At 33.8% G+C, this 24,352-nt stretch overlaps 2 protein-coding genes across 2 annotated transcripts; both read right to left on the bottom strand.

The window, feature by feature from the left end:
• Nucleotides 1-3,032: 3,032 nt before the first annotated feature.
• Nucleotides 3,033-7,303, bottom strand: LOC130810314 (F-box protein At5g51380-like). Its single transcript, XM_057676324.1, has 3 exons — nucleotides 5,761-7,303; nucleotides 3,411-3,750; nucleotides 3,033-3,281 (listed from the first exon to the last, which is right to left on the bottom strand). Exons 1-2 carry the CDS (start codon nucleotides 6,921-6,923, stop codon nucleotides 3,483-3,485), a joined length of 1,431 nt encoding a protein of 476 aa, XP_057532307.1. The 5' UTR covers nucleotides 6,924-7,303; the 3' UTR covers nucleotides 3,033-3,281; nucleotides 3,411-3,482.
• A 10,973-nt stretch (nucleotides 7,304-18,276) lies between these two features.
• LOC130810824 (uncharacterized) lies at nucleotides 18,277-19,158 on the bottom strand. Its single transcript, XM_057676949.1, has one exon. The coding sequence runs from the start codon at nucleotides 19,156-19,158 to the stop codon at nucleotides 18,277-18,279; it is 882 nt and encodes a 293-aa protein (XP_057532932.1).
• Between the last annotated feature and the right edge of the window lie 5,194 nt (nucleotides 19,159-24,352).

The following is a 24,352-nucleotide window of genomic DNA, read 5'->3' on the forward strand; positions in this document are numbered from 1 at the left end:
GTGTCGCAGATGTTTTGAATGGAATTTGACGGGCTCTGACGATGGTTGTGATATTACAGTTGTCCTGTTAAGGCCTAGGTTAGGTTAGTCGCAAGGTTTTCTAGATCTTGTTTTGTGACTATTTGATTTTGGTCATGGGATGTGGCAGTGTTTGGACATCGAGTGACTAATGCTTGGCTGGTTTATGTTTTTCTGGGAGTCATGGAAGGAATTTATTGGTTTTCAATTTGATGGAAAAAACTTGATATTTCCCTTTTCGTCCCCACAAACGGCATCAAATTGTTTCGGTAAAAAGCTTATGATATTGAAATGGGAAACAATAATCGGAAGTACCTGAAATTTTCGGTTATTAGATGCGGTGAGGATCTTTTAAAGTAAATGTCCTACAACGACAAAGAAAAACTTGCTTGGGGATGATATTCTGGAAGCTTTCATATGCTTAAGTTAGTTCAAGAACAATTATCAGAAAAAATATAAAATCGGTTTCACAAATTCTTACTTGAAATCGGTTTTTGTAAAGACGGCTCTCAAAAGCCCAGTCCAAATTTAATTTATGTTAATTTAAAAAAAAAAAACTGCTGCTGAAATCAAAGCGCGCGTGTTGAGTGAAATATGAAAAGTCACATAATATGTTTGGGGTTATAACAACATTAATTTGGGGTTATAACATAATACATTTTGTGTTATACCAACATATATTTGGAGGATATAACTTCAAATATATAATGTTATAACCCCAAATAAATTATGTTATAACCCCAAATGTATGCTAGTATAACACCAAATGTAGGGGTGTCAAACAGGTCGGGTTGGGTCATTTTCAGGTTCGGGTCATATATAAATGGGTCAATAGACCCTTGACCTGAACCTGACCCATTTAATTAAATGGGTCAAAAATTGAAACCCCGACCTGATCTGTAGCAGGTCGGGTCAACCTGCTAATGACCCATTTAACCTGCTTTTTGGTCATTAAACCCATATATTTCAGGTCATTTGACCCATATGACCCATATGACCCAAATAGTTTAGATTCAATGGTATACAAATTTTGCGAAATCTTCTTAAATAAGAAATAAAGCTTTCATTCAATACAGTATTAACACAATACAGTATGCATAAATAAGATATTGTTATCACTTTACATTACTTAACTTCAAAAGATTATACAAAAGATTATCAAAAGCTTTCATTCAAAATATTATACAGTATACAATATATGTTGTAAAATAAGTTGTAAAATAAAAAAAAAAAAATTACCTGAAATGAGAAATTAAACCGATGAAGCCAAAACATATGAATCTTGCAAAAATTGGTCAGGAAACAAAAAAATGGAGTAAATAAAGAAAATAAGTATAGAATAATAGGAAGAAAGAATTGAGATTTAATGAGGATTAAGAACAATGAACCCTAAATAACACTAAATCAAACACAAAAAATAGCAGTAACACAAACACAAAAAAATCAAACACAAAACCAAATAATTGAACCCTAAATAACAATGAACATCAAAAAAAATGGAGTAAACTGTTTACACAAACAGAAAAATAAAAAAAATCAAAAAAATCGATAAAAATGAAACAGAAAAATGAAAAAAAAAACAATGAACATCAGTTCCAGCAAACACGAACACGAACACGAACACGAACCAAGAATTAAAGAGAGAAAATCAGTTCCAGCAATGAACATCAAAATCAAACACAAAAAAATCAAACACAATCCAAATCTAAAAACAATAAAATCGATAAAAAAAAACAGAAAAATCGGACTTTTATGTGTTAATAATACTTACCTTGGTGCCGCAGAGAAGATGAAGGAGAACAGAAGAAGCTGCCGGAGAGAAGAGGAAGGAGAAGGTCTGAATCGCACAAAAGAGACAAGAGGAAGGAGAAGAGGAAGTGACGAATGGAGGCGGAAATCGGGAAAATGGGAAATGTTTAGCAATTAGGGTTTTTTTTCGCTTTATTTAATCTTTGGTCTTTGGTCTCTTTGCCGCTTTGATTTTCAATTTCAGTCAATGAGTTACTCTTTAGTCTTTATTTAAGAAAATCTGAAAATTTCAATGGGTTATTAAATGGGTTAATATGGGTCGACCTGACCTGATTGACCCATTTAATAAATGGGTTAAACAGGTTTTTTTCGGGTTTAAATATTCAACCTGAACCTAACCCATTTAATAAACAGATCAGGTCGGGTTGACCCATTTAATTAATTGGGTCAAAAATCTAAACCCAAACCCGCTAATTTCGGGTCGGTTTCAGATCAGGTCAGCAGGTCGGGTCAGCTTTTGCCAGCCCTAACCAAATGTAATATGTTATAACCCCAATTAAATATTATAACTCCAAAAATATTATGCGACTTTTTACATTCTACTTGACACGCGTGCTTTGGTTTCAACAGTTTTTTTTTTTAAATTAAAATAAATTAGATTTAAACTGGACTTTTAAGAGCCGTCTTTACAAAAGACGGTCTCTCAAGAGGGCACCTAAATCGATTTAGGTTTAGAATTCTCTCCTTTTCCTATGGAAGGAGGTATTTCTATTTGTCCTTAGTAAGCAATCTAAGATGTTATTTCGGGATGCTAATAGTGGGTAGTTATTGGTAGGTGAGTAGTTAATTTGTGAATAGATAGTTTCCAAAGATTATGGGCGGAGCGGAGGAGTGGTGATGGAGTAGAAGTTATGTGGTTCATGGAAGAAGATAGCAAAAGGTCAAAAGGTCTAATACCAATTATTGTGAAATCAAACCAAACAAGGAAACGGAAAGAAGAAAGAAACAAAGGCTTACAAACAAACACATATAAAAAAACACAACGGAAAAATAAGTGTTTGTGCAACTTTTTAATGCGATTTCAATCACAAAGATTTTTTGTATTCACTTGAAAAATTATGCTGGATTACAACATAAATACAAAACTCTCCAACACTAAAGAATACAAATTCTCTAACTCTTTGGTGTTTGCATTCCCTTATACATTCAATTGTACGCTCGATGGCACTATTATGAATTTGTTAGATTCAACTCAAACAACTATCGACGATGGAAAGAGATGATGAAGTATTACATTACAACATTAAAAAGATAATCCATTACAGAATTGTTCTGATTGAACTAGAACTTGAAGAAAATGGAACTCCAAATTCAATTTGGAGTGTCATCATTAGAAGTATATATACTTCAATTATGTACAAATGTTTACAATGGTGACAGCCAATGACATTTCATTGTCTACCATGAAGCATCTCAATGTGTGCATCGTGAGATCACCCGTCATTCTTTCAACCCTAAAAAAAGTATTGACGCGTTTTAAAACCCATTACGTAATGAAGGTAAAAAAGATGAAAGCTAACAAGTTCTACTAAGAGCTACCCAATACACAATTTAAATAACTAATGTTAAATTTGAGGGCGAACCTTAAAGAGTAGTGGACTGAACGATTCAGAAAGCAACAAGGGAAGCCTGGACTCCTAAAACCCGCTTCAACTTCATATCCTCTTGAAAAATCGAGTACCCTTCTTTCCCACTCCTGTGCCAGAAAGACTAGATGCTAGTAGAGATCGGGAATCTGGCCTCCATTTCAGTTCTTTCAGAACAGAAAACAAAGTTGCCAGTTCGGGCGTGATTTCAGAATCTTTTATGCCATTACATGACACCACTTTGAGTGTCTGAAGATCCTTCCAACTATGAACCACTGAATCGAAACCTACAATGGTCAACAACGAGCATCCTTCCAATGATAAGGACTTCACATTCCTATAAGCAATAATACCATCCGTCATTAATATTTGTGTGAAAAACAGATGGACTCACGGCAGTAACAATACAGCCTAACAACACGCCAGAGATTCCTACATGGTGACATGATGAAGGGGAATTGAACGTACACCTAACTAACACAACATAATGATACATGTCCAATCAAATACAGTTAAATATACATAGTTTAAAAAGACAACAAAAAACGCAGAATGTAAACCCAGTAAAAAAAATTGAATATGATAAGAGGATGAAGAAGGTCAAGTTATTAGTTTGAATTGAGTGATTGATAGTAACGATCACACCAAACCCGTAATTGCAAAGAACCTTGCATAAAATTATAAAAAGTGAAAAACCTTGCAGTTTAAATACTGGCAAAAAGAAAAACCCCAAAGACCTATAAAACACGGGTAATCAAATTTCAAGTGTGCCGAAAATATGTCATTATTCATCTACACAAGGAATACTAAAACAATATGACTATCACCCAATTTTGTTGAAATCTTTTCCAAAATACCACACCAATCTTTAGCCCTGCCAACCATTACAACAACATCCCATCCTAATGCCACGTGGCCCCAGCCTAAGCAACATTCGTCTAAAGATATATGCAACTTCACTCTTGAAATACAAAGATTGTTTCCAATACTCTTAATTGCAAACATCATCGGCAACTTCACATATATAAGAAGCGCAAACGTGATGAACCATTTCAGTATAATTCCATTATAATCCAACGCCAAAGATTTATATATCAATGGCTCCATAGAGAAAGTATATATCATTATCTCAAGCACATTTTGAAAGCCTAACCCACTTATTTTAGTAGAAAGCAATACAAACAAGTGCAAGTGACATGCATTTATTCTTAGGGCATCTCCTCTCCTTTCATCAACCATGATTGAGTATGAAAACAAGATTGAGTATGGAAACAAGTAACACAGATGTCATATGGATTAGCGGCCATACTTTATAGCCTACTGGGCACATGCATGCTTTCATGATTTAGAAAAAATTAGCGATTTTAGCAAATTAATACTCAAAAGGTAAAACAATTTGTTACTTATGGGGAAGTGAATTAATTGTTCCACCTTATTTGCAATAGATTCCTTTCTGATGATAAATTGAATTAAAACTCAAATTGTCATTTAGCACCTAGAAAATTATTTTCCAATTATATTCCTTAATCCAAAGCTACTTAGGAGTTTGCTTTACCATAATTTGTTCAATTGATTCAATTCCACTTATTATTTGTCCCCACTAGAGACGAAACCCTTCTTCTTTGAACATAAAAAATCATCAATGTCCAAATCTAACACAGACCAATATTGAGGGAGTCCTGACCGCAGCATCCATCCAAGAAGGAAATATCAACTCCATTAATTCCTCCGTCTCCCAAGGTTTGTTTCTAATAAATAAACTTTCACATAAAATACAAATGTGGTATAAAGTATAAGAATTATAATCCATTACAAAAAAATCACTCTTAATTTAGCCCACCATCTTGAACTTCAAGCAACATTAGACATCCTATACATAGACAAACTACCACAACATATACACAATATACTCCGCGCGTTTTTCGAGCCTGGCGGGTAGCCCGCCCATGAACAGCTCTAGGTTAAAAGCAATTGCCATGTTCAATCTTGTTGAAGGTTGAATTCAAAAGGTGACAATTACTGCTTTAATTGAATTCTTACAGACTCAAATAAGCATTATCTTTAACAACTAGTACATTCAGTCATTCATAGCCCAAGTTCTACAAACTAGCTTATGACAGTCACTTCAAGAATATGTTAAACGAGTATATCGAAACCTTAGGTGTTCATCATTTTTACCCCTTAAAGATATAGTTTACTGATATTATGAGTTCATAACCCCCAATCAAACACAGTACTTGACCAATGTTCCACATAAAAATTCATCTAGTTTTGCAATACTATAATCAGGCACAACAAAATGTTCAGCATAACACAGAAACAAAGCCAACAAAAACCTATCTCATACCTACAAATAGCTGCAAAGCGGAATAAATCATCCTCAAATCCCCAACAATCCAGAAATGATATCTCTCTAACAGATTCACACACCAAAAACAGAGCCTTAGTACTCTCTTTGTCCCGAACTTGACACTGCTCCAAGTATAGCTCCTCGAGTGTTGGGCAAGAACCTAAATGTTCATCAGGACCTGGGCACGTATCTATATTCTCGAAAGACTGGAGCTTCAAGGTCTTCAAATTGCTACAATATGAAAGAGCTGACAGCCATCCACCTTCCATCTTAAGACCCGATAGGGTCAATTCTTCTAACATTTGACAACATTGTCCAATTGCCTTAATCCCATCATAACTACCCTCACACCCATTAAGCTCAAGCTTCACTAACCTCTTGCAACCCTGAGCTACAAGGGTCAACCCAATATCTGTTATGACAGAATCATACAATCCATCTACGCAACCCACCAATTTGAGTATCTGCAAATTTTTAAACCCAGAAATCGCCTTCAATGAAATATCTTCACAACAATGTATCTCCAACTCTTGAAGAATCAAACATTTTTCAGCCAAAAACCCCAGCCCTTCTTCACTAGCATTGACTAAAACTAATTTACTCAAATTAGGACAACCATTAGAAATCAGTTTTAACCCTTCGTCAATCAAATTAGACCCCAAAATCCCTTCTTGACCAATCAAACTATCACTAATAAACTCAGAATCAAGAGTTATTGACACCAATTTATGAGACAACAAAATCCCAGAACTTCCAGAGCTCTTAAAACACGCTGGAACAAGATTAATCTCAGTCAAATTGGGAAAACGATTAATTAATCTTCCTGACATAAGAAATTCCCAATCTAAAACTGAAACCGAATGAATTAATCTTCCTTGAATTGAATACCACCTCTTACAAACCAATGAATTCGAAAAATGCTGCGAAATAGGTACTTTCGAAAGAATATAATACAGCGATTCATCAGACAAGAGAGAGAAAGGATCACCACCTAATATTAGGGCTTTAGACTCATTTTGAACTTCCTGAAGTTGTTGCATTTTGAAGATTGCCTGCTTCAATTGTTGATCTTTAAACCATATATCTGATATACTTGATCTTCTCTTTTTCGGCGTTTCACTAGGACTACGATTTCTGCGGTTTTCTTCAACTGTAGCCATTTTCCCTCTTTCTTTAGGATCAGGGTTTCTGGGTTCTACTTCAATCGACAAAAAAGAATTAGAAAAAAAAAAAAAAAAAAGAACCAAGAAATTGAATATCGATTGGTACTTCTGTTTTTTTTTTTTTTTTTTGAAAAATTAGGGTTTCTGAGATTTCCTTGAATTGCAAAAGAAAATATACTAGCTCTGAAGTAGAATATTAATTGGGGTGTTTCTTTAAGGGTTAGGGTTTCCGGATTTTCTTCAAAATCGAAAAGCTTGAACTTGAATATCAAATTGGGACTTTTTCTAGGGTTTTCAATTATCTGTCTAATCACTATCTCTCTACTAGTTTTTCACTATTACCAACGGACCAATTTTTTCGATTAGAATTGTGGGGTTTAGAAAAATTTGTAGGTTTTTATATTAAGAAAATTTTTTTCACAGTAATCCCATTTGTTGTCAATCTCTCATGAATAATTTCTATTATTAATGATTTTTAAATAATTAAATTTTTGTATATTATTTATTGACAATACCCATATTTACATTTTAATCGGCTATTATAAATATCTATCACAAAAATCAACGAAGAAGCATAAGGGCAAAGAAGAAGTGAATGTAACGACTCGTAAGTACCTACAGTAGCCAGTTAAAATGTAAAAAGGGGTGCTGTTAGTAAATAATATACAAAAATTAGATCATTTATAAATAATCAATAGTAAAGATCCCACAGCAAATAGGCAATAGATGAGATTATTATAGACAATTTTTTCAATATTTTATCTTATTGTATTTTAAATTTACCTTTTTGTATTTTTCATATTGCGTCTAATAGAGTGCGGACAGGAACACGAAACAGAAAGTACAACATGGGAAATGATAGTGAGGTGGCATGATAAAGGGATGATTATTTGGAAGGTGCATAATTAGTTTTGTGGAAGTGTTATGTAGAGGATAACTTTCAACGGGGATAATAATTAAATAATGTCGTTGAGTTATTGTACGTTGATGTAGAAAAGGATAGTTAAGTGGCGTTATTTGCGTTATTGTCAACTACCTATGTTTTCAAATTTGGCTCGTCGTGTTTGTACGTCCAAAGTAGTGGCCATCACATATTTGAAAGTTCAGCATTTTGTATCTCACCTTTATATATTTATTTCATCTATTTGAATTAGTAATAACAAAATGTGAGCTTTAAAATAGTATATGTGCTCGTATAACATACGAATATATTAATCTTTTAATTTATAATAATTTAATTGAAAAGTTAAAAATTATACTGATCTTTAATATATCACATTGTAAATGACATAAAAAATAAAAATTATCCAATAATCGTTTTTACGAACATGTTCTATTACCAAACCAACATATTATTTAAGTAATATAGTAATGTCTAAATATTTTCTTTTTGAATGTAAACTTTTAACAATATGAGTTTAAATATTTAACTCATGCACAAAACTTTAGATTTCAATTACTAATTTTTATTTAAGTACATGTGTAATACAAAAATAAGTTAGTTTTATTATAGCATAAATACTAAATGATAAATAATTATAAATAGTTATTAACTAAACAAATAATAAAATATGTATTTGAACTTTCCATAAAAATTCATTTTGATGAAAGTTAATTCAATTAAATATTCATTAAATGTGTATTGATGAGGTCAAAGTTGTTCCGAAAATAATATGTGTAATATTTTTTTAATTGATATTTTTAATGATATAATTGTTTCTTTCACCTTAATTTTATTAAATTAAAAATTCAAAATATTATTTGTATTGAGATAAATAGCACAGATAGTATTTATACTTGGCTTTAAAATAAGTCTCATTTTAAAATTAAATTACATATAAAATTAGATGTAACATGTTAAAACGTTAATACTCAAATATTTTTTTTTTATTATACTATGTATATATTATTAGATTTATTTTATCGTTCTTAATCACATCTCAATATATAAATAATATACTATCCATCAATCCCAATAAAAAATCATTCTAAAAAAATTTTAATCGACATGTTACTTTTATATATATCTAGTTTTATATATCGACATCTTAATTATTATATCAAATCATCATAAATTCAAATATAATTAATTAATTTGTGATTGATTTCCGTATATTTTTAAGTTGATGATTGATTTTCTTATATTAATTTAAATTGTCATTTTGATTACAAAATTTACTTTTTTGGAATATATAATGATCAAATAGTATAAATTATGATAATCTTTATACTATTATTTTCTCTCAAAAGCTGGTTTTGAAGTTCCAACCCTGTCTATGATATAAATAAGCAAACTTCGTTGTATAATGTTTTTGGCTATCTAGTAAGCCACCCACAATTTTGAATGTTCTTCTGTGGGAGAAGGTCACCCAACCAACACCGTGGCTTACTATATTTTTTTTATTTTATTTACTATATTTTTTTTATAGAAAAATTCATAAGAAATTATTTGTACATTGTGGTCATATTGTACTAACTTTACTTATTTGTATGAAATGTATATATACTTTTTATTTTGTAGTTAAAATTTAGTTCATTTATTTCATAAATAATTAATAAAATAAATATAATATTAAATATATTTATGTATGTTTTTTAATACAAAGAACATACCATTTTTCCTACAGTTAATAAATATTATACAACCTTATATTAAAAATTTCAACTATTATTAACATATTTAAACATAAACATAAGAAATATAAGAATATTTAAACTATTTTTTTTGAAGAAATTAAAATAAAAAATATTCCCATTAAAATAATACAAAAAACTTAAATTTGGCAACCAAAAAAGATGTATATCTTCAATATTGGCAACAAAACCGCTCTGTCGTCAATTGGCGACAAATGTTTTTTATCGCCAACTTTGGCAATAGATACATTTAGCCATGAAATGCATGGGCGGAAAAAGCAATTTGAATTTCGAAATTTCTTTTATTGTAGGCAACATTATCGCTAAAGTATACGAAGCGGGAAGAAAAATCATTTTTGAATTTCTATAGGAGAAAAATTCCAAGTGTTCTTGTCTCCGAAGTGTTTCAAGGTTAATTCAAGTGATTTCAGAGATTTTGAGGTCATGTGGCATGAGTTTGAGGCTTAGGCACAATCATCAAAACTTAACACGCATATTAGAGCTTTAACGCACCATTCAAAGTCACTCCCATAAACCCCGACAAAGTTCAAAAGCCGCTAGATACATCAATAGATTGATAAAGCTAAGATCAAGTGCTAAAATAGCAGAATCCCAGTCCATTCGGCTGAATGAGAGCTGGCTTGGACAAATGTAAACTCCATTCGGTTGAATGGAGGTAGTGTAGCACATCAAAGATTAAAATGTTTCTGTTTTGGCTGAATGATTTGCCCATTCGGGCGAATGGAATGATTCGGGCGAACGGATCCCCTAATTCAGGCGAATGAACCACTGAAGACCAAGATCAATGCTTAACATGCTGGAAACCTAGAATAGAGTCCCACTCGGCCAAATGGGAGCCCTAGACTGTGCATTTTATTTTCTTCGCAAGCCTTATGTCGTGGGCTATTTTTGGGCTTTTGTTTCTTTTATCCCTGGGCTATATATACCCTCATTATCTGAATGTATCCCCCATGCCTAATTTGAGAGTTTCTTGCCTCAACTAAGAACATCATCTTTATTGCTTTCATTTACATTTCTTACCCTAGTTTAGATTTCAAAGCTTTCTTTATTGCTTTCATTTACCTTTAAGTATTGTATTTTGGATTCCTTTTGTTCTTTCCTTCAAGCTTTTGGTTTATGTAAGTTTTATTCAACTTTATTACTTTTATGCTTTTCAATATTGTTATTCAATACTTTCATTTATTCTTACTTAATTTCATTGCTTCCTTTACTGTTCTTACTTCATTCATTGTTTTGCAGAGTAGTTGTTAGTTTCATTTATTGTTTTCTCTCCCTTATTTTCTTGCTACCTTCATTTAAGTTCTTCATGTCTCTATTAATGGTTTTGTTTATTTCTTTTCCTCTAGTTAGTTCTAGTTTGTGTGAGTAGTTTACTTAGGGGGTTTTTGTTTGGTGAAACCCTAGGTTTGGTCTTATTCTTCATGTGTTAGGTTAGGGTTTGAGATTGTTGATGATTGATTGATCGATATTCGATGTTAATCTTGTCCTTCCACTCCTTAGAAGACAAAGGGTGAGTATAGGTTGTTCGTGGGATTTGTAGTGTCACAAACTTCCTCTCACCATCTAGAGTGTCTCGATTAATTGTTGAACGATTTCCCTTGACCAAGGTTTTCATAAGTTCATAGGACCGACCTAGGGTGGATCTATTCCATCCCCGTTTATCTTTTATCGATTATTATCACTTCTATCTTTGTCTTGTCATTGCTTTTAGTAGTCTAGTTCATACACCCTTTCACCCTTTTAACCTTCCTACATCAAGTCCTTCATCTTGCTAGTCTTGTCCTCGAGGTTCGATCCCCGACTTACCGCTACGTTAGTTGTAGTTTTATTAGGGTGTTGTAAATATTGTTTGATTAGGGTCTAGCATAAACGGCGTGCAAAAACCCTTTATCAAAATGACGCCGTTGCCGTGGATAAGGTGTTGTTCTTAGATTTTGTGCTTGATGTAGTTTATTTTCGCTTTCTTTTAGTTTATTGATTAATAATATTGCTTGTCAGTGCTTACACTTGGTTTCTAGTGTTGTTTGCATGCAACATAACACTCGCAGATCATAGGTACAGCTCGTTCCATACAATCCCAAAACTCAAAGGGTTACAGGCACTACTACATTAATGAGCTATTACTACCCCAAATACTCGTAGCAATAGGTTCAATAACCATTGCAATAGGTCTATAGCGACGGTTCCATACCCGTCGCATTTGTGGCCGTAGCTATAGGTCTATTGCAACGGTTCAGCTATCTATTGCGACGGTTTCAATTTAACCGTAGTAATAGGTTCTTATCACCGTCGCTATAGATCTATTGCTACGGTCTCACTATAACCGTAGCAATAGGTTCTTATCATCGTCGCTATAGACCTATTGCTACGGTCTCACTATAACCGTAGCAATAGGTTCTTATCACCGTCGCTATAGACCTATTGCGACGGTCACTATACAACTGTTATAATAAGTCTTTTGCGACGGTCTTTGCAACCTATTGCAACCCCATGTTTTATCCGTTCCAATAGGTCTATGGCGATGGTAATGGCTCTCTATTGCAACGCCTTGATAAAGCTATAAATTATATACATATATATATATAATTAACTTTGATATAATTTATCAACTCTAATACAAAATAAAGCACCAACTCTAATTAGTTCAATTAGTGGTTTTGATACATGCAACATTGCAAAAGATAGACTCCATGCAAAAGGACTTCAACATCAACAAAGAACTTCAACTTTGATATAATCCTCTTCTTCGTTAGCTCCATCAAGTGCCTACATGAAAGGTTATGTAAGGTTAATTAAAAAGGTACAACAAAGATATCATTAATGTAAATATTGCGTAAACAAAGACATCAATTATTTCTGAAATTTAAAAGTGAAGTTGAAATGTAATGTTTCAATAGATCAAAATTATTAAAGATAGACTCTTTAATTAGCAAGAGAAACTCGAGTAAAAATTTCGACAGAATCTCCTTTGTAAATTGATTAAAACCACCCAAATATAGGGTATAAACAAAACCTGCACATTGAACTTTTAACTCAATTCACAAGTTGCCTAATATAAGGCATCACAACTAGCACAAGCACTAAAAAATTCGACAGAGTCTCCTTTGTAAATTGATTAAAACCACCCAAATATAGGGTATAAACAAAACCTGCACATTGAACTTTTAACTCAATTCACAAGTTGCCTAATATAAGGCATCACAACTAGCACAAGCACTATAAAATTCAACAGAGTCTCCTTTGTAAATTGATTAAAACCACCCAAACATTTTGAAGTCAATAGCGTACAAGTCAATCATTTTGAAGTTTTGAGTGATAAAGCAGAGTTCAAGATCCAAACATGCAAACTGATGACGATTCACTAAATTTAATGGTAGTAAAATGGGAAGAAGAAAATAACGTACTAATCGATTGTTAGAGTGCGCTCCAATAGAAGATTGTCCATTTGACTCAGTAGGTGGAGTTGTAGTATTACTTCCTATTTTTATAGATCTGGAAGCACAATATTGACCTCGGGATTGGCTTCAAGTAGTTTCTGTAGTTGGGGATTAGCTTGAAGTACTTGATCCATAACTTACGATTGCATGTTGTGTAAGAACTCGGGAGGAAATATGTAGCTCGAGTTAGTGCTCACTTTCCTTAGAGAAGTTTTTGTCACACCTTTTCCATACATTCGCACACGTCCACTATGCTCTGGTTTCTTTATCACTTCACTATAAGCATCTTTGTAGTTTGAAACTTGATGTTCTTGCGACTCTATTGCTTTCATTTTCTCCTATTAACATTTTAAAACACCAGTGTACGCAAATTAAGTCAAAAATACACTGTAAAACTCTAGCCATGATATCATGGCTTTCGTACACAAATAATAAGGGAAAATATGTACGGGAACATACAATATTTTGTTTTGCAACATCCAAGCTTGTTTTGTATGACTTTCCCGGCTTTCTTTTTCGAGAAGTGATGTAGACTTTTGCATTTGAAGGTTCTTCCTTATTTGGATCTTGTTGTTTCTATTCAAAATAATTTCATTAGTTAAGGTTATTTTGTATAAATAGATAAAAAACTGAAAAAATAATTACCAATTCTTCACGCAACATTGCGTAGGATGTAGGACCCATAGTGTGAAAGTCATCGGCCACTTGTCGATTAGATTTATTCTTCTCACTTTCATTCTATTGGATGGAAAAGAAAAGACAGCCATGTCAACAAGGCTCGGTGAATCAAAATTAGGATGGATCAAGGTTGAATAATACAAGAAACAAAGCTACAAAACAAAAACAAAGAGGAAGATTCTGCATTTTGGAATCTTCCTGTTTTGTGTGTGTTGAGATAGTACTCAATATGACTTTGTATCCATCAATGTTCACCAATATTACTCCTATTGGAAAAAATCTGAAAATTATCAAGTATGTAAAGTCATTAAAGTTAGGAACAAGAAAGTACGGTAAAAAGTTACAGAGAATCAGTTAGTTTGTAGCTAGTATTAGCCAAGGCGATATCAGCAGATCAATAAATCAGTACATTTGTGTGAAGTCAAGTAGTTGAAAAGATCAATAGCTAGTATTAACCAAAGCCAAGAAATAAAAAGAACAAAGCAAGCAAGTAGTTTAATTGTACAACAGCAGCTCAGCAAATATTTCAATTGCACAACTATTGATCAGGAGAAGAGCAGTTAGGAAATCACCAAAACAAAAATTGCGCAACAGTAGATGAGAAAATGAGCAGATATAAGCAGTTGATTAAATTTTTTAATTGACGGTTGAAATTAGTCTAACACGCTCTTTGAGGTGACTTATTTAACACGATGCTCCTTAAACTATTTTGAATTATTTTCAATTCAAATTTCTAATATAAGAATAGGAATACATACTTTAACTTCCTCAGCTTCCCAATACTTTAGAAGTAGTTCGAATTGGTAATCTGGAATTATTGGTGGACGGTTATTCCATCTTTCAGCATAAGTGTTATATTTGTAGTAGTATAACCTCTTACACCTACATTTCCAATCTTTCCACATGGCATTCATAGTGGTCAACGCCCATGTTTTGCCAGCATCGTGTACCACATACTTCTCCTATATATTTAATTTTTACTTAGTCAACATATAAATTAAAGTAGAATTGAGCAAATAATAATTTTATGCACTTACTTGGACATACATCCACATTTTGTCGTGTGTGGGTAAGCTTGGCCAATCACAATAATTCAACGGTGCATACTCAGGATTCCTAGCCACAGTCCCTAGAAATCGACTGTATTCATTGATAATTTTTTTTGTAGGACCAATTGGTTGTCCAACTGCGTTAAGGACGATCACTGGTCGTTCATGCATTGTACGAGCATGAACCTCAACTAGCTTTGTGAGACCTCGATGCTTCTTCTTTTTCGGAGCTGAAAAAAATAGAAATACATTGACATGTGATGGACTTTAAAACTGAAGCATAATTATAATTTTTTTAAAAAAATAAGTTGTGTTGCAAATCAAACCTTGAACCACAATTCTATTTTCTTCTGAATCTTGTTCTGTATGTTCTTCATGTATTGGTTCAATATCATCTACGGTACAGCCAACTTCGTTTGCATTTGTGGGAGAAGGTTGATGTTCACTCGAAAAGATTAGTTCATTTGCATTGTTAATTTCATTTACAGGATCCTTTCTTTGCATTTGTTTCTTTCGAAGATAACGATAGTCAGACAATGCCCCTGGTGGGCAAAACTTGGTGTTCATTTTCTTGGGTTGTTGTGGTTGCATACCTTGTTGTTGCATAGGCTGCTGCAACAAAGGTTGTTGCACAGAAAGCTGTTGGTGATGTTGTTGGTGATGTTGTTCTTGTTCATGTTGTTGGCAAGAAGGAGATAAAAAGGTAGACATACACCCTCTCTTTGAAAATGATCGCTTCTTTGTGGATTTTTTCATTGGAAACTGGAAAAACAAAATAAGATGCATACATTACATATAATAAATTAGATACATTATAATTAAAATTGATGCAACATTATTTTGTATACCTTTGAACTAGTTATTTCCTCATTATTATCAACCTCATAATCAATAGGTATGTAGGCTTCATCATCACTATGAGATAATGTGTCATCTCTAACATCTTTTGAGAAAGTTTTTGAATTAGCTTGAAGAATCTTTGCTGCCACAGTTCCACATCCTTTAGCTGTCATAAATTCTGGATTTTGCTTGATGTTCTCCATTCTTTTCCTTTCATATTCATTTGCTTCTGTTTGTTGTACAACAACTTTCCTTTTAGGCCCTTTCATCTACAAGTCATAAAACATCAATCAAGTTAGATAAATACATGTAAACAATCATATAAATAAGAACTAAGAAAAATAATATACAATAACAATATATGGGTACCATCAGACAATTCCATTGGATTGTTATGTATGACAAAATGCCAACCTTCTTTGGTTGGATCTTCTACATAAAAAAACTTGATGTGCTTGAGATGCCAAGATATATGGTTCTCCTTTACATATTGTTTTATTTTTGTTAACTAAAGATTGTTGATGTTCATTTATTTCTGAATGAAACCAAACACATCTAAACAAGACAACACTAAAATGATCATGATAAGATATCTCAATAATCTCTTCCACAGAACCATAATACATGACGTTTCCCACTGAAGGATTTTTATCCTTACTACTAGCAAAACTATGTGTTAACGCCATTAAAGTTACTACACTATTTTGTGTGGCATAATTTGCCTCTCGTTTCATAGTATAAAACCTATAACCATTGACATAGTACCCACTGTACATTTTTGCTTTAGAAGAGGGTCCTTTTGATAGCCACCTGACATGGTCTGCCATAAGTTGACCTTCATCAACCTTCAATGTGATTGCCACTTTAAACCAATCTTTGAAATCCTTGCAATGACTTTGAGCCGTATCCCATTTTCTCTTTCGATGAGTCTCTACTGTTGCTTTGTGCTCACTATGATAGAAGAATAGAATACGTTAAACAATAAACGAGAGATAAAAAATGAATAATAAATCTTAGCTTAAAGGTTTACTAGTCATACTTAATGTATCTCTCAACTTCTTCACAATTGCAATTGAACAAGACATATTGGTGCACTTGGCTCCATGTGATTTGATCAATGACAAACCCAACCTGTTTCTTCTTTGATGTTTTTCCTCTTCCCCTGATAGGATGTCCAAGCTTTGGAAGAAATTGTTGTGAAATAGAAGGCTCACTGACGTGTGCACTTGTACCTTTTGACCTAATTAGATATCGAGCAACAAATCTAACACATTCCTTGGCCAAGAAGCCTTCAGCCATTGAAGCCTCCGGACGACCCTTATTCCGAACATCTGACTTCAATTCCCGAAGATATCTCTCAATTGCATACATGCACCTTAATGCAACAGGTCCACCAAGCTTAATTTGTTCTACTAAGTGAACCGGCAAATGAACCATGACATCAAAAAAAGCTGGTGGAAAAATCCCCTCAAATTGACATAAAGTTTCAACTATCTCAGAATGAAGTTTATTAAGATCTTGAGGGTTAATTGTTTTTTTCCATATACCCTTGAAAAAATTAGAAAGCCTTATGAAAGGCGTTGCACCCTCTTTATTTAAGGTAATGCTTGCGGCAATTGGGAGCAAGTAATGCATCATAAAATGTGCATCATGACTCTTGTATCCTGTGATTTTTCGTTCATTTACTTGCACACAACGAGCAATGTTTGAGGCATAACCTTGTGGTAGCTTTGCATTTTTTATGGTTTGGCAAAACAATCGTCTTTCATTGGCATTCATCCAAAACCTTGATGTTGGAACCTCTTCAGTTCCATCTTCTAACTCTTTAATCTCTAACTCAGGAACCCAACGTAGGTCTTTCTTTTCTCGGAGGTCTTTTAGGTCTTGACGAGCAGCTAAATTATCTTTTGTCTTCCCAGGAATGGCTAACAATGTCTTAACAATATTATCAAACACATTCTTTTCTATGTGCATGACGTCCAAATTATGGGGATTAGAACAATGTTTCCAATAAGGCAACTTAAAAAGTATGGACATCTTTCTCCACGGATTAGGATCATCCTCTGCTTGTTTCATCTTAGGTTGCTTTTTTCCATAATGATTTGGAAAATCACAAAGCAATTCCTCAATCTCAATTCCCGTCAAAGGCACGGGTGCAATTCGTTCATCAATTTTTCCATTGAAGTTTCTTTTATTAAAACGCCACGGGTGATCAGTATCCAAAAATTTGCGATGACACATGTAGCAATACTTGTGGCTATATGGTAACCACACTGAATAAATTTCATAATGACAATATGGGCAAGCTGTTTTACCTTTTGTGCTCCAACCAGATACCATTGCATAAGCAGGAAAATCGCTAATATTAGACGCCAAAGCTACTTGCATGTCAAACCTTGTATTTGTTGACGCATCATATGTTTCTAGGCCAAACTCCCACAAATCATTAAGATCTTTGATAAGTGGTTGCAAGTAGATATCAATATCTTTTCCAGGAGACAATGGGCCGGGAATAAGTAATGACAAAATTAGAAACTCTGACTTTGTGGCCAACCATGGAGGCAAGTTATAGTTGACCAAAACTACTGGCCATGTACTATGCACAATGCTCATTGAATTAAATGGGTTAAACCCATCTGTGGCTAATGCAAGCCTCACATTACGAGGATCTTGAGCAAATTTTGGATACAATTAGCCAAAGTTCTTCCAAGCTTCACCGTCCACCGGATGTTGCAAAAGTCTAAGTCCATCTTTTCCTCGACCATTTGCATGCCATTTCATGTAATTAGCAGTTTCGGCACACATATATAACCTTTGCAACCTTTTCTTAAGTGGAAAGTATCTTAGAATTTTTGCTAGAATTTTATGTGCCTTTTCTAAGGTATATTCAGTGTGATCATTTTCCTTCGATTTCCACCTTGAGGCCCCACAAACATGACAACTTGTTGCAGTTGCATGCTCCTCCCAATATAGCATGCAGTCATTAGGGCACGCATCGATTTTTTTATAATCTAAACCTAAAACTTTCAACACTTTTTTTGCCTCATTCAACGATGTTGGCAATACAGAATCATCGGGTAGAACTTCCTTAAACAATGCTAGCAAAGCAGAAAATGCAACATTACTCAACTTATGATCACACTTGTATATATAAAGGCGAATTGTAAACGCAAGTCTAGAGAATTTTTTGCAACCAGGATATAATTTTTGTTGGCCTTCTTCTATTAGACTAAGAAACTTCTTTGCCTCATCATTTGGCCCTTCTCTCAGAGTAACATTAAACATTTCTTGTATACCATCATTCATGTTCAATGGTTCATCATGTGCCTCTAATTCTGTTTCATCACCCATCTTCCCAAACCCAGAAAATTCATCACTTCTTGGTACAAAACCATTGCAAATGATATGATCTTTCACGTCATTCCGACCATACCAATATCGATGATAACACATACAACATGGGCAACTAATTTGATTTCCTTGGGACCTTGTAGCAAAAGCTTTTTCAATGTATTCATCCGCTCCTTTTTGATAATCATAACTCCATCTAGGAAATTCCCACCACTTATCCATTTCCTAAAAGTAAGTATTATAAGATTTTATACTAAAGGCAAAAACACTAGATCAATTAACAATTAATCAACTTGTATCAAGAAATCAGAAAACACCTTCAAACTTACAAATTGCTACTTCAAGAACAAGTACTTACCCAAACTTACCCAAACAACAAGTACTTACAAATTGCTACCTTCAAACTTACCCAGAGGCCAAATATAATAAACAAGTACTTACAAATACAACCAAAAACAACTACTAAATGAACACATTCTGGAAATGATACATGGGCAATCTAAATAACCACTGATTCAATCAAAAAAAAATTCAGCACTATATTAAGACAAACAACGAAATCCTCACAGTTAGGAACAATAAAAAGATCAGGTATAACAAGATCAAGCAAAATTAAGAACTGAAATGAATTAAGAATGAAAACGCAAATTTTAGTACCTTTATTTTGAGGGTGTAACGGATTTAGTTGACAAGAATCCAGCGAACAGCAGTAGCAATGCGAACAACCTCCAGGATGGCCAAGAACAGAGCAGCAATTGATCGAGATTCAGTTTCAGAGCCCACAGCAACCAATGAACAGTAGATCGAAATTCTCAAAGAAGAATGAAGAAATCAAATTCAATTTCAGAGGAAATTACAATTTAGTTTCAGAGGAAATAAATTCACAAAGAATGAAGAAATCAAGAAGGTGGGACGGTGAATATGGTTTTCTGAAATCAAATTCAGGTCTTTGCGAAGAATGAAAGTTGTATAGGGTTTTGTGAATTGAAGGTGGGAAAGTTGAAAGGAAATGAAATTTTTATTTTTCATTTCCCGGCAACTGCCCTAATTATAATTTCATCAATTCAAGGTCTATTGCGACGGTTTATACACAACCGTAGTAATAGGTATCCGTCCCATAGCAATATGTGGTCTATTGCGACGGTTTAAAAATAACCGTAGCAATAGGGTCCTAACTGTCGCAATAGATTATCTATTGCTACGGTTCATAACTAACCGTCGCAATAGAGCGTCGCCATTGCTCGTTAATGTAGTAGTAAGGACGATCTCCATCTCATGTTCAGTCATAACCATCCATACCCGATCCTCCTACACCATCGATGGCTAAAATTCAACCTCTGTTTGGTCTTTTTGGGACACCTGGGTCTTAAGAGTTTCAAGTAGGTGTTATGCTACCATAGCCCCAGCTCCATTCCAAATTCACCCCCAGTTCACTCGAATGGTGAAGGAGATCCCATTTTGTGGGTTTAAGAATGAATGTCCTCTGCAACACTTGGAGGCCTTCTCAGATATATGTATACTCATCCCTCCATGCCCCAACAGTCCAGACTATTTGCCAATGCACCTCTTTCCTGTGGGTCTAGCCAGTGACGCCAAGGATTAGTACAAGTGCTTAGAGCTCAACTCCATCACTACTTGGGCTCAGTTGAAGATGATGTTTCTAAAAAAGTTCTATCCTACGGTTCAAACACAGGATTAGCGTAAGAAAATCGCATCACTTAAAAAGATGATAAGAACCTCAGTGCTACTTGGAGTAGATTTAAGAGGATAATCAAAGCTTGCCCGCACCATGAGTACGGGGAAAATCACCTAAACACCTTCTTCTACGATAAGCTCAACGAATCTACAAAAGCACTTTTAGATTCAGCGTTTGGTGCGCAACTCTCCAAGGTCCCATGCAATCAAGTAAAGGCAAAGATTATAGATAGCTAAAAATAGCTCTTGGGGTGGAGCGAGGAGTAGTGAACTACCTAGGGGAATGATTGACACGAGCAACTTGGACTCAATTGGGGCTAAAATCGAAGCAATCATGGATAAGAAATTTTCTAGGTTCAAGTTGGCTCAAGGTAGTTCCAATGTATCTGTTGCTAATGAAGCTATATCCTTCTCATGTAGAATCTGCGGGGGCAATAATCACGATGCATCCTATTGTGAGGGTTCAAATTCTGAGCATGTGGCTGCTGTGGATTATGGGGATTCAACCAAGAAGGGGCCCAGTTATGAATTATGATGGATATGGATATAATCCCAAATGTATGGCGGTCGTGAGTTGGCCAAGGTCAAGAGTATGCTCATCAAGGTTCATACAACAACCAACCATTTAGACCTCCCTTCTATTCCAATCATAACCAAGGAAACTTCAACCTAGGATACAACTCCAACAACCATGTGCCCTATAGGAATCAAGCCAGTGGAAGCTTCTTTAGGCCTAATGGAAATAGGTCATACCTCTAAGTGCCGCGACCCAACCCCAACATGCCATATCCTCCTGTACAATCACCACCAAACCCTGCTCCAACCCATGACTACCTTTCCACTCAAGTGAGCTCTCTTACTCAACAAAATCAAACGCTCTCCCATATCAATCAAACTTTGATTACTCAAATGCAACAACTTCAAGTCCAACAGAAGATGTTTGAATCTCAACTTACTCAGTTAGCCCATCCACCTCCACCCTCACTATTTCCATCCAACCCTCAACCCAACCCATCTACCCAACCTTCATTACCTTACACCCCAAACTCCAACTCTAACCATCTTACATGTAAGGTGATCTTCCTTAAATTTGGAACTTCATACCCCGCTCAATTTGAGGCTACAAAGGATGATTTTGGGGAAGGTTCTTCAAGGGGCAATCATCTTCAAGTGAATGTTGAGCACAGGGGTGGCCTTGAGAAGGAACAAAAAGAGGGAGTTTTTGAAGAAGAATGTGAGAAGAAAGATGATGTTGAGGAAGAGAAGAAAGATGAAGTTGAAGAAGAAAAAGAGGAGAGAGCATTGGATGAAGAAGAAAGATGGAAGAAGATACAAGAGAGAAGTATAATTGAGAGCGTACATGCCCTACTGCTACCTTTTCCATACAAAGCGATGGAAAAATCATTGCAAGACAAGCTTCTTAAATTCCTTGAGCGTATGAGGAAGCTTTAGATGAAGATCCCATTCTTGGAGGCGATAAAACAAATGCCTCAATATACTAAGTACTTTAAGACTCTCTTCGGAAACAAAAAGAAGCTTGAGAGCAAAGTTGTTAAATTGCCAATGCAAGTGAGTGCCATCATTCAAGGCACATAGGCTAAGAAAGAAAAGGGCCAAGGACCCTTTGTGCTCCTTATCACCCTTGGGAAGCTCAATTCTAAGAGACCACTTGCTGATCTTAGGGCCTCTATTAGACTCAGGAAAATATCATTTAGTAAGGGTTTACTTTGCTTAGTATGCTTACTCTACCACTAATTAACTAAATTTCATGTATTGCAGAAATTGGATTGAAGTTAGGTCAATTTATTTTATTAGGTTATGACCGTTTGACAAATTGCATACTCCGATTATGTTGATATAAAAATATATAAGACCTACTAATTTAATGTGTGCGTAGTGTCCATGTGACTTCATTATTTGTACAGAATTATATTTTACTTTGAAATTAGTTTGATTTGTAAAATTAATTATTATTCAAAATCTAATTTTTAAATTAGTTATTTTTATGAATTAAGATATTTTATTGTAATTATCTAAATAAATAATTAATTAAGTAGTTATTTAAATAACAATAGTAAATTAATTGAAAAACTCCAAACCCCATGCAACCCTCTCCCACGCATTTGATAAATTAATCAATTAATGTTTCTCTGTAATATATAACAAATCTTTCATTGTAGGAATTAAGTTATTTTAAGGATGTCATGTTATTTAGAATACATATATATATTCTTGAATATTTATTTTAGGTATTACTGGAGAAAAATTAAGTAATAATAATTTAAGCAAATTAAGTCCACTAATATTATTACACTTGGTAATCTAATCTTAGATTTTGATACGTGTCATTTTCTAAACTTTTTGTTAAATAGTATAGAATAATAGTATAGTTCTCTATAATTTATGTAAAGCTTCCATTTTAGGAGCTAAATTATTTTGCGTATCTTCTATGATTTAGAATACATACAACTATACATTCTTGAATATTTTATTTTAAGTATTACGGGTGAGAAATTAAGTAAAATTTGAGGAAGTTAAGTCCACTAATAATATTATACTTGGTAATATATCTTAGAACATCACACGTGTCATTTTTTAAGTGTTTTTATTAAATAGTATGATATACAAGTTTCACTAATTCTCAAATGAAACGGCCAAACAGTGAGACAATCTCTATTTAGCTGACGCAGAATATATATAGTTTGTCTTAAAGTGGCCAGTTATATTTTTAAAGTGATCGTTTTAATATTTTTTAAAATGGTTATTTTTCTATAGTTTTAAAGCCATTATTTATAATCTTAAACAATCACTTAGGCTCTTAAAGTGATCCATTAGAGAAATGAGTTAATTATATGGGTTTGTCTCATAAGTGAGACAGAGTCATACAAGACGAACTGAACAAATTTTTGCAGAATTATTTTTTTGAATAATTTTTGTCTCGATTTTTATTGAAGACTCAAGTCTTTTTGAATGATGAAATTTAACCATAAATAGAAAACAATAATGTTTCTTAAATTAATTGTGTTGATCTTATTAAAATAATATTCACTTCGTTCCTTAAAGAAATACTCATTTGACATTTATTGGTGTTTCTTTTGTTTTTCCTATAAAGATTCTTTCCATTTATATCACAATTTTCGGACAAAAACTATACATGTTCATCCTCATTTTAATATTTTAATAATGCTAGCTTATGGCTTCACATATCTTCGACTAACTTCATTCTAACATTTTTATATTCCTTATGGTTTACACATGTTTCCCAAGAACTTTATAAAAATATTTTTTAGTTCTGATCCCATATTTTTTTCAACTAACTTTCCTTTAATATTTTTATGATCAATTACTAACTACAGCCTTGAATTTTAGTCATTTTCAAATAAATAGCGATAATTTTTTTTTTTTTTTTTTACAAACAACAACCTTCAAGTTACCAAATACGACAGGGATATAGCCACTTCACCGGATGACCTGTTGAATGACTGTTGACCAAGCTAAATAACCTTTGACTTAATTAACTTAACTAATCTAACCTAATTGACCCAATTTTTTCCAATTAAACCTTTCCCCCTCAACCTCTCCCTAACCCTACTCAATCACTGCCATTCTTCCACTCCAACACCACTACCACTACCACCACCTTTAAAACCCCTCTTTTATTATTGTTGATCTCTTCAACAATTTTCTCATCAAAACATCAACTCATACTTTGATTGATTTC

Source organism: Amaranthus tricolor, chromosome 4 (assembly GCF_026212465.1).
Source record: "Amaranthus tricolor cultivar Red isolate AtriRed21 chromosome 4, ASM2621246v1, whole genome shotgun sequence".
Taxonomy (NCBI): domain Eukaryota; kingdom Viridiplantae; phylum Streptophyta; class Magnoliopsida; order Caryophyllales; family Amaranthaceae; genus Amaranthus; species Amaranthus tricolor.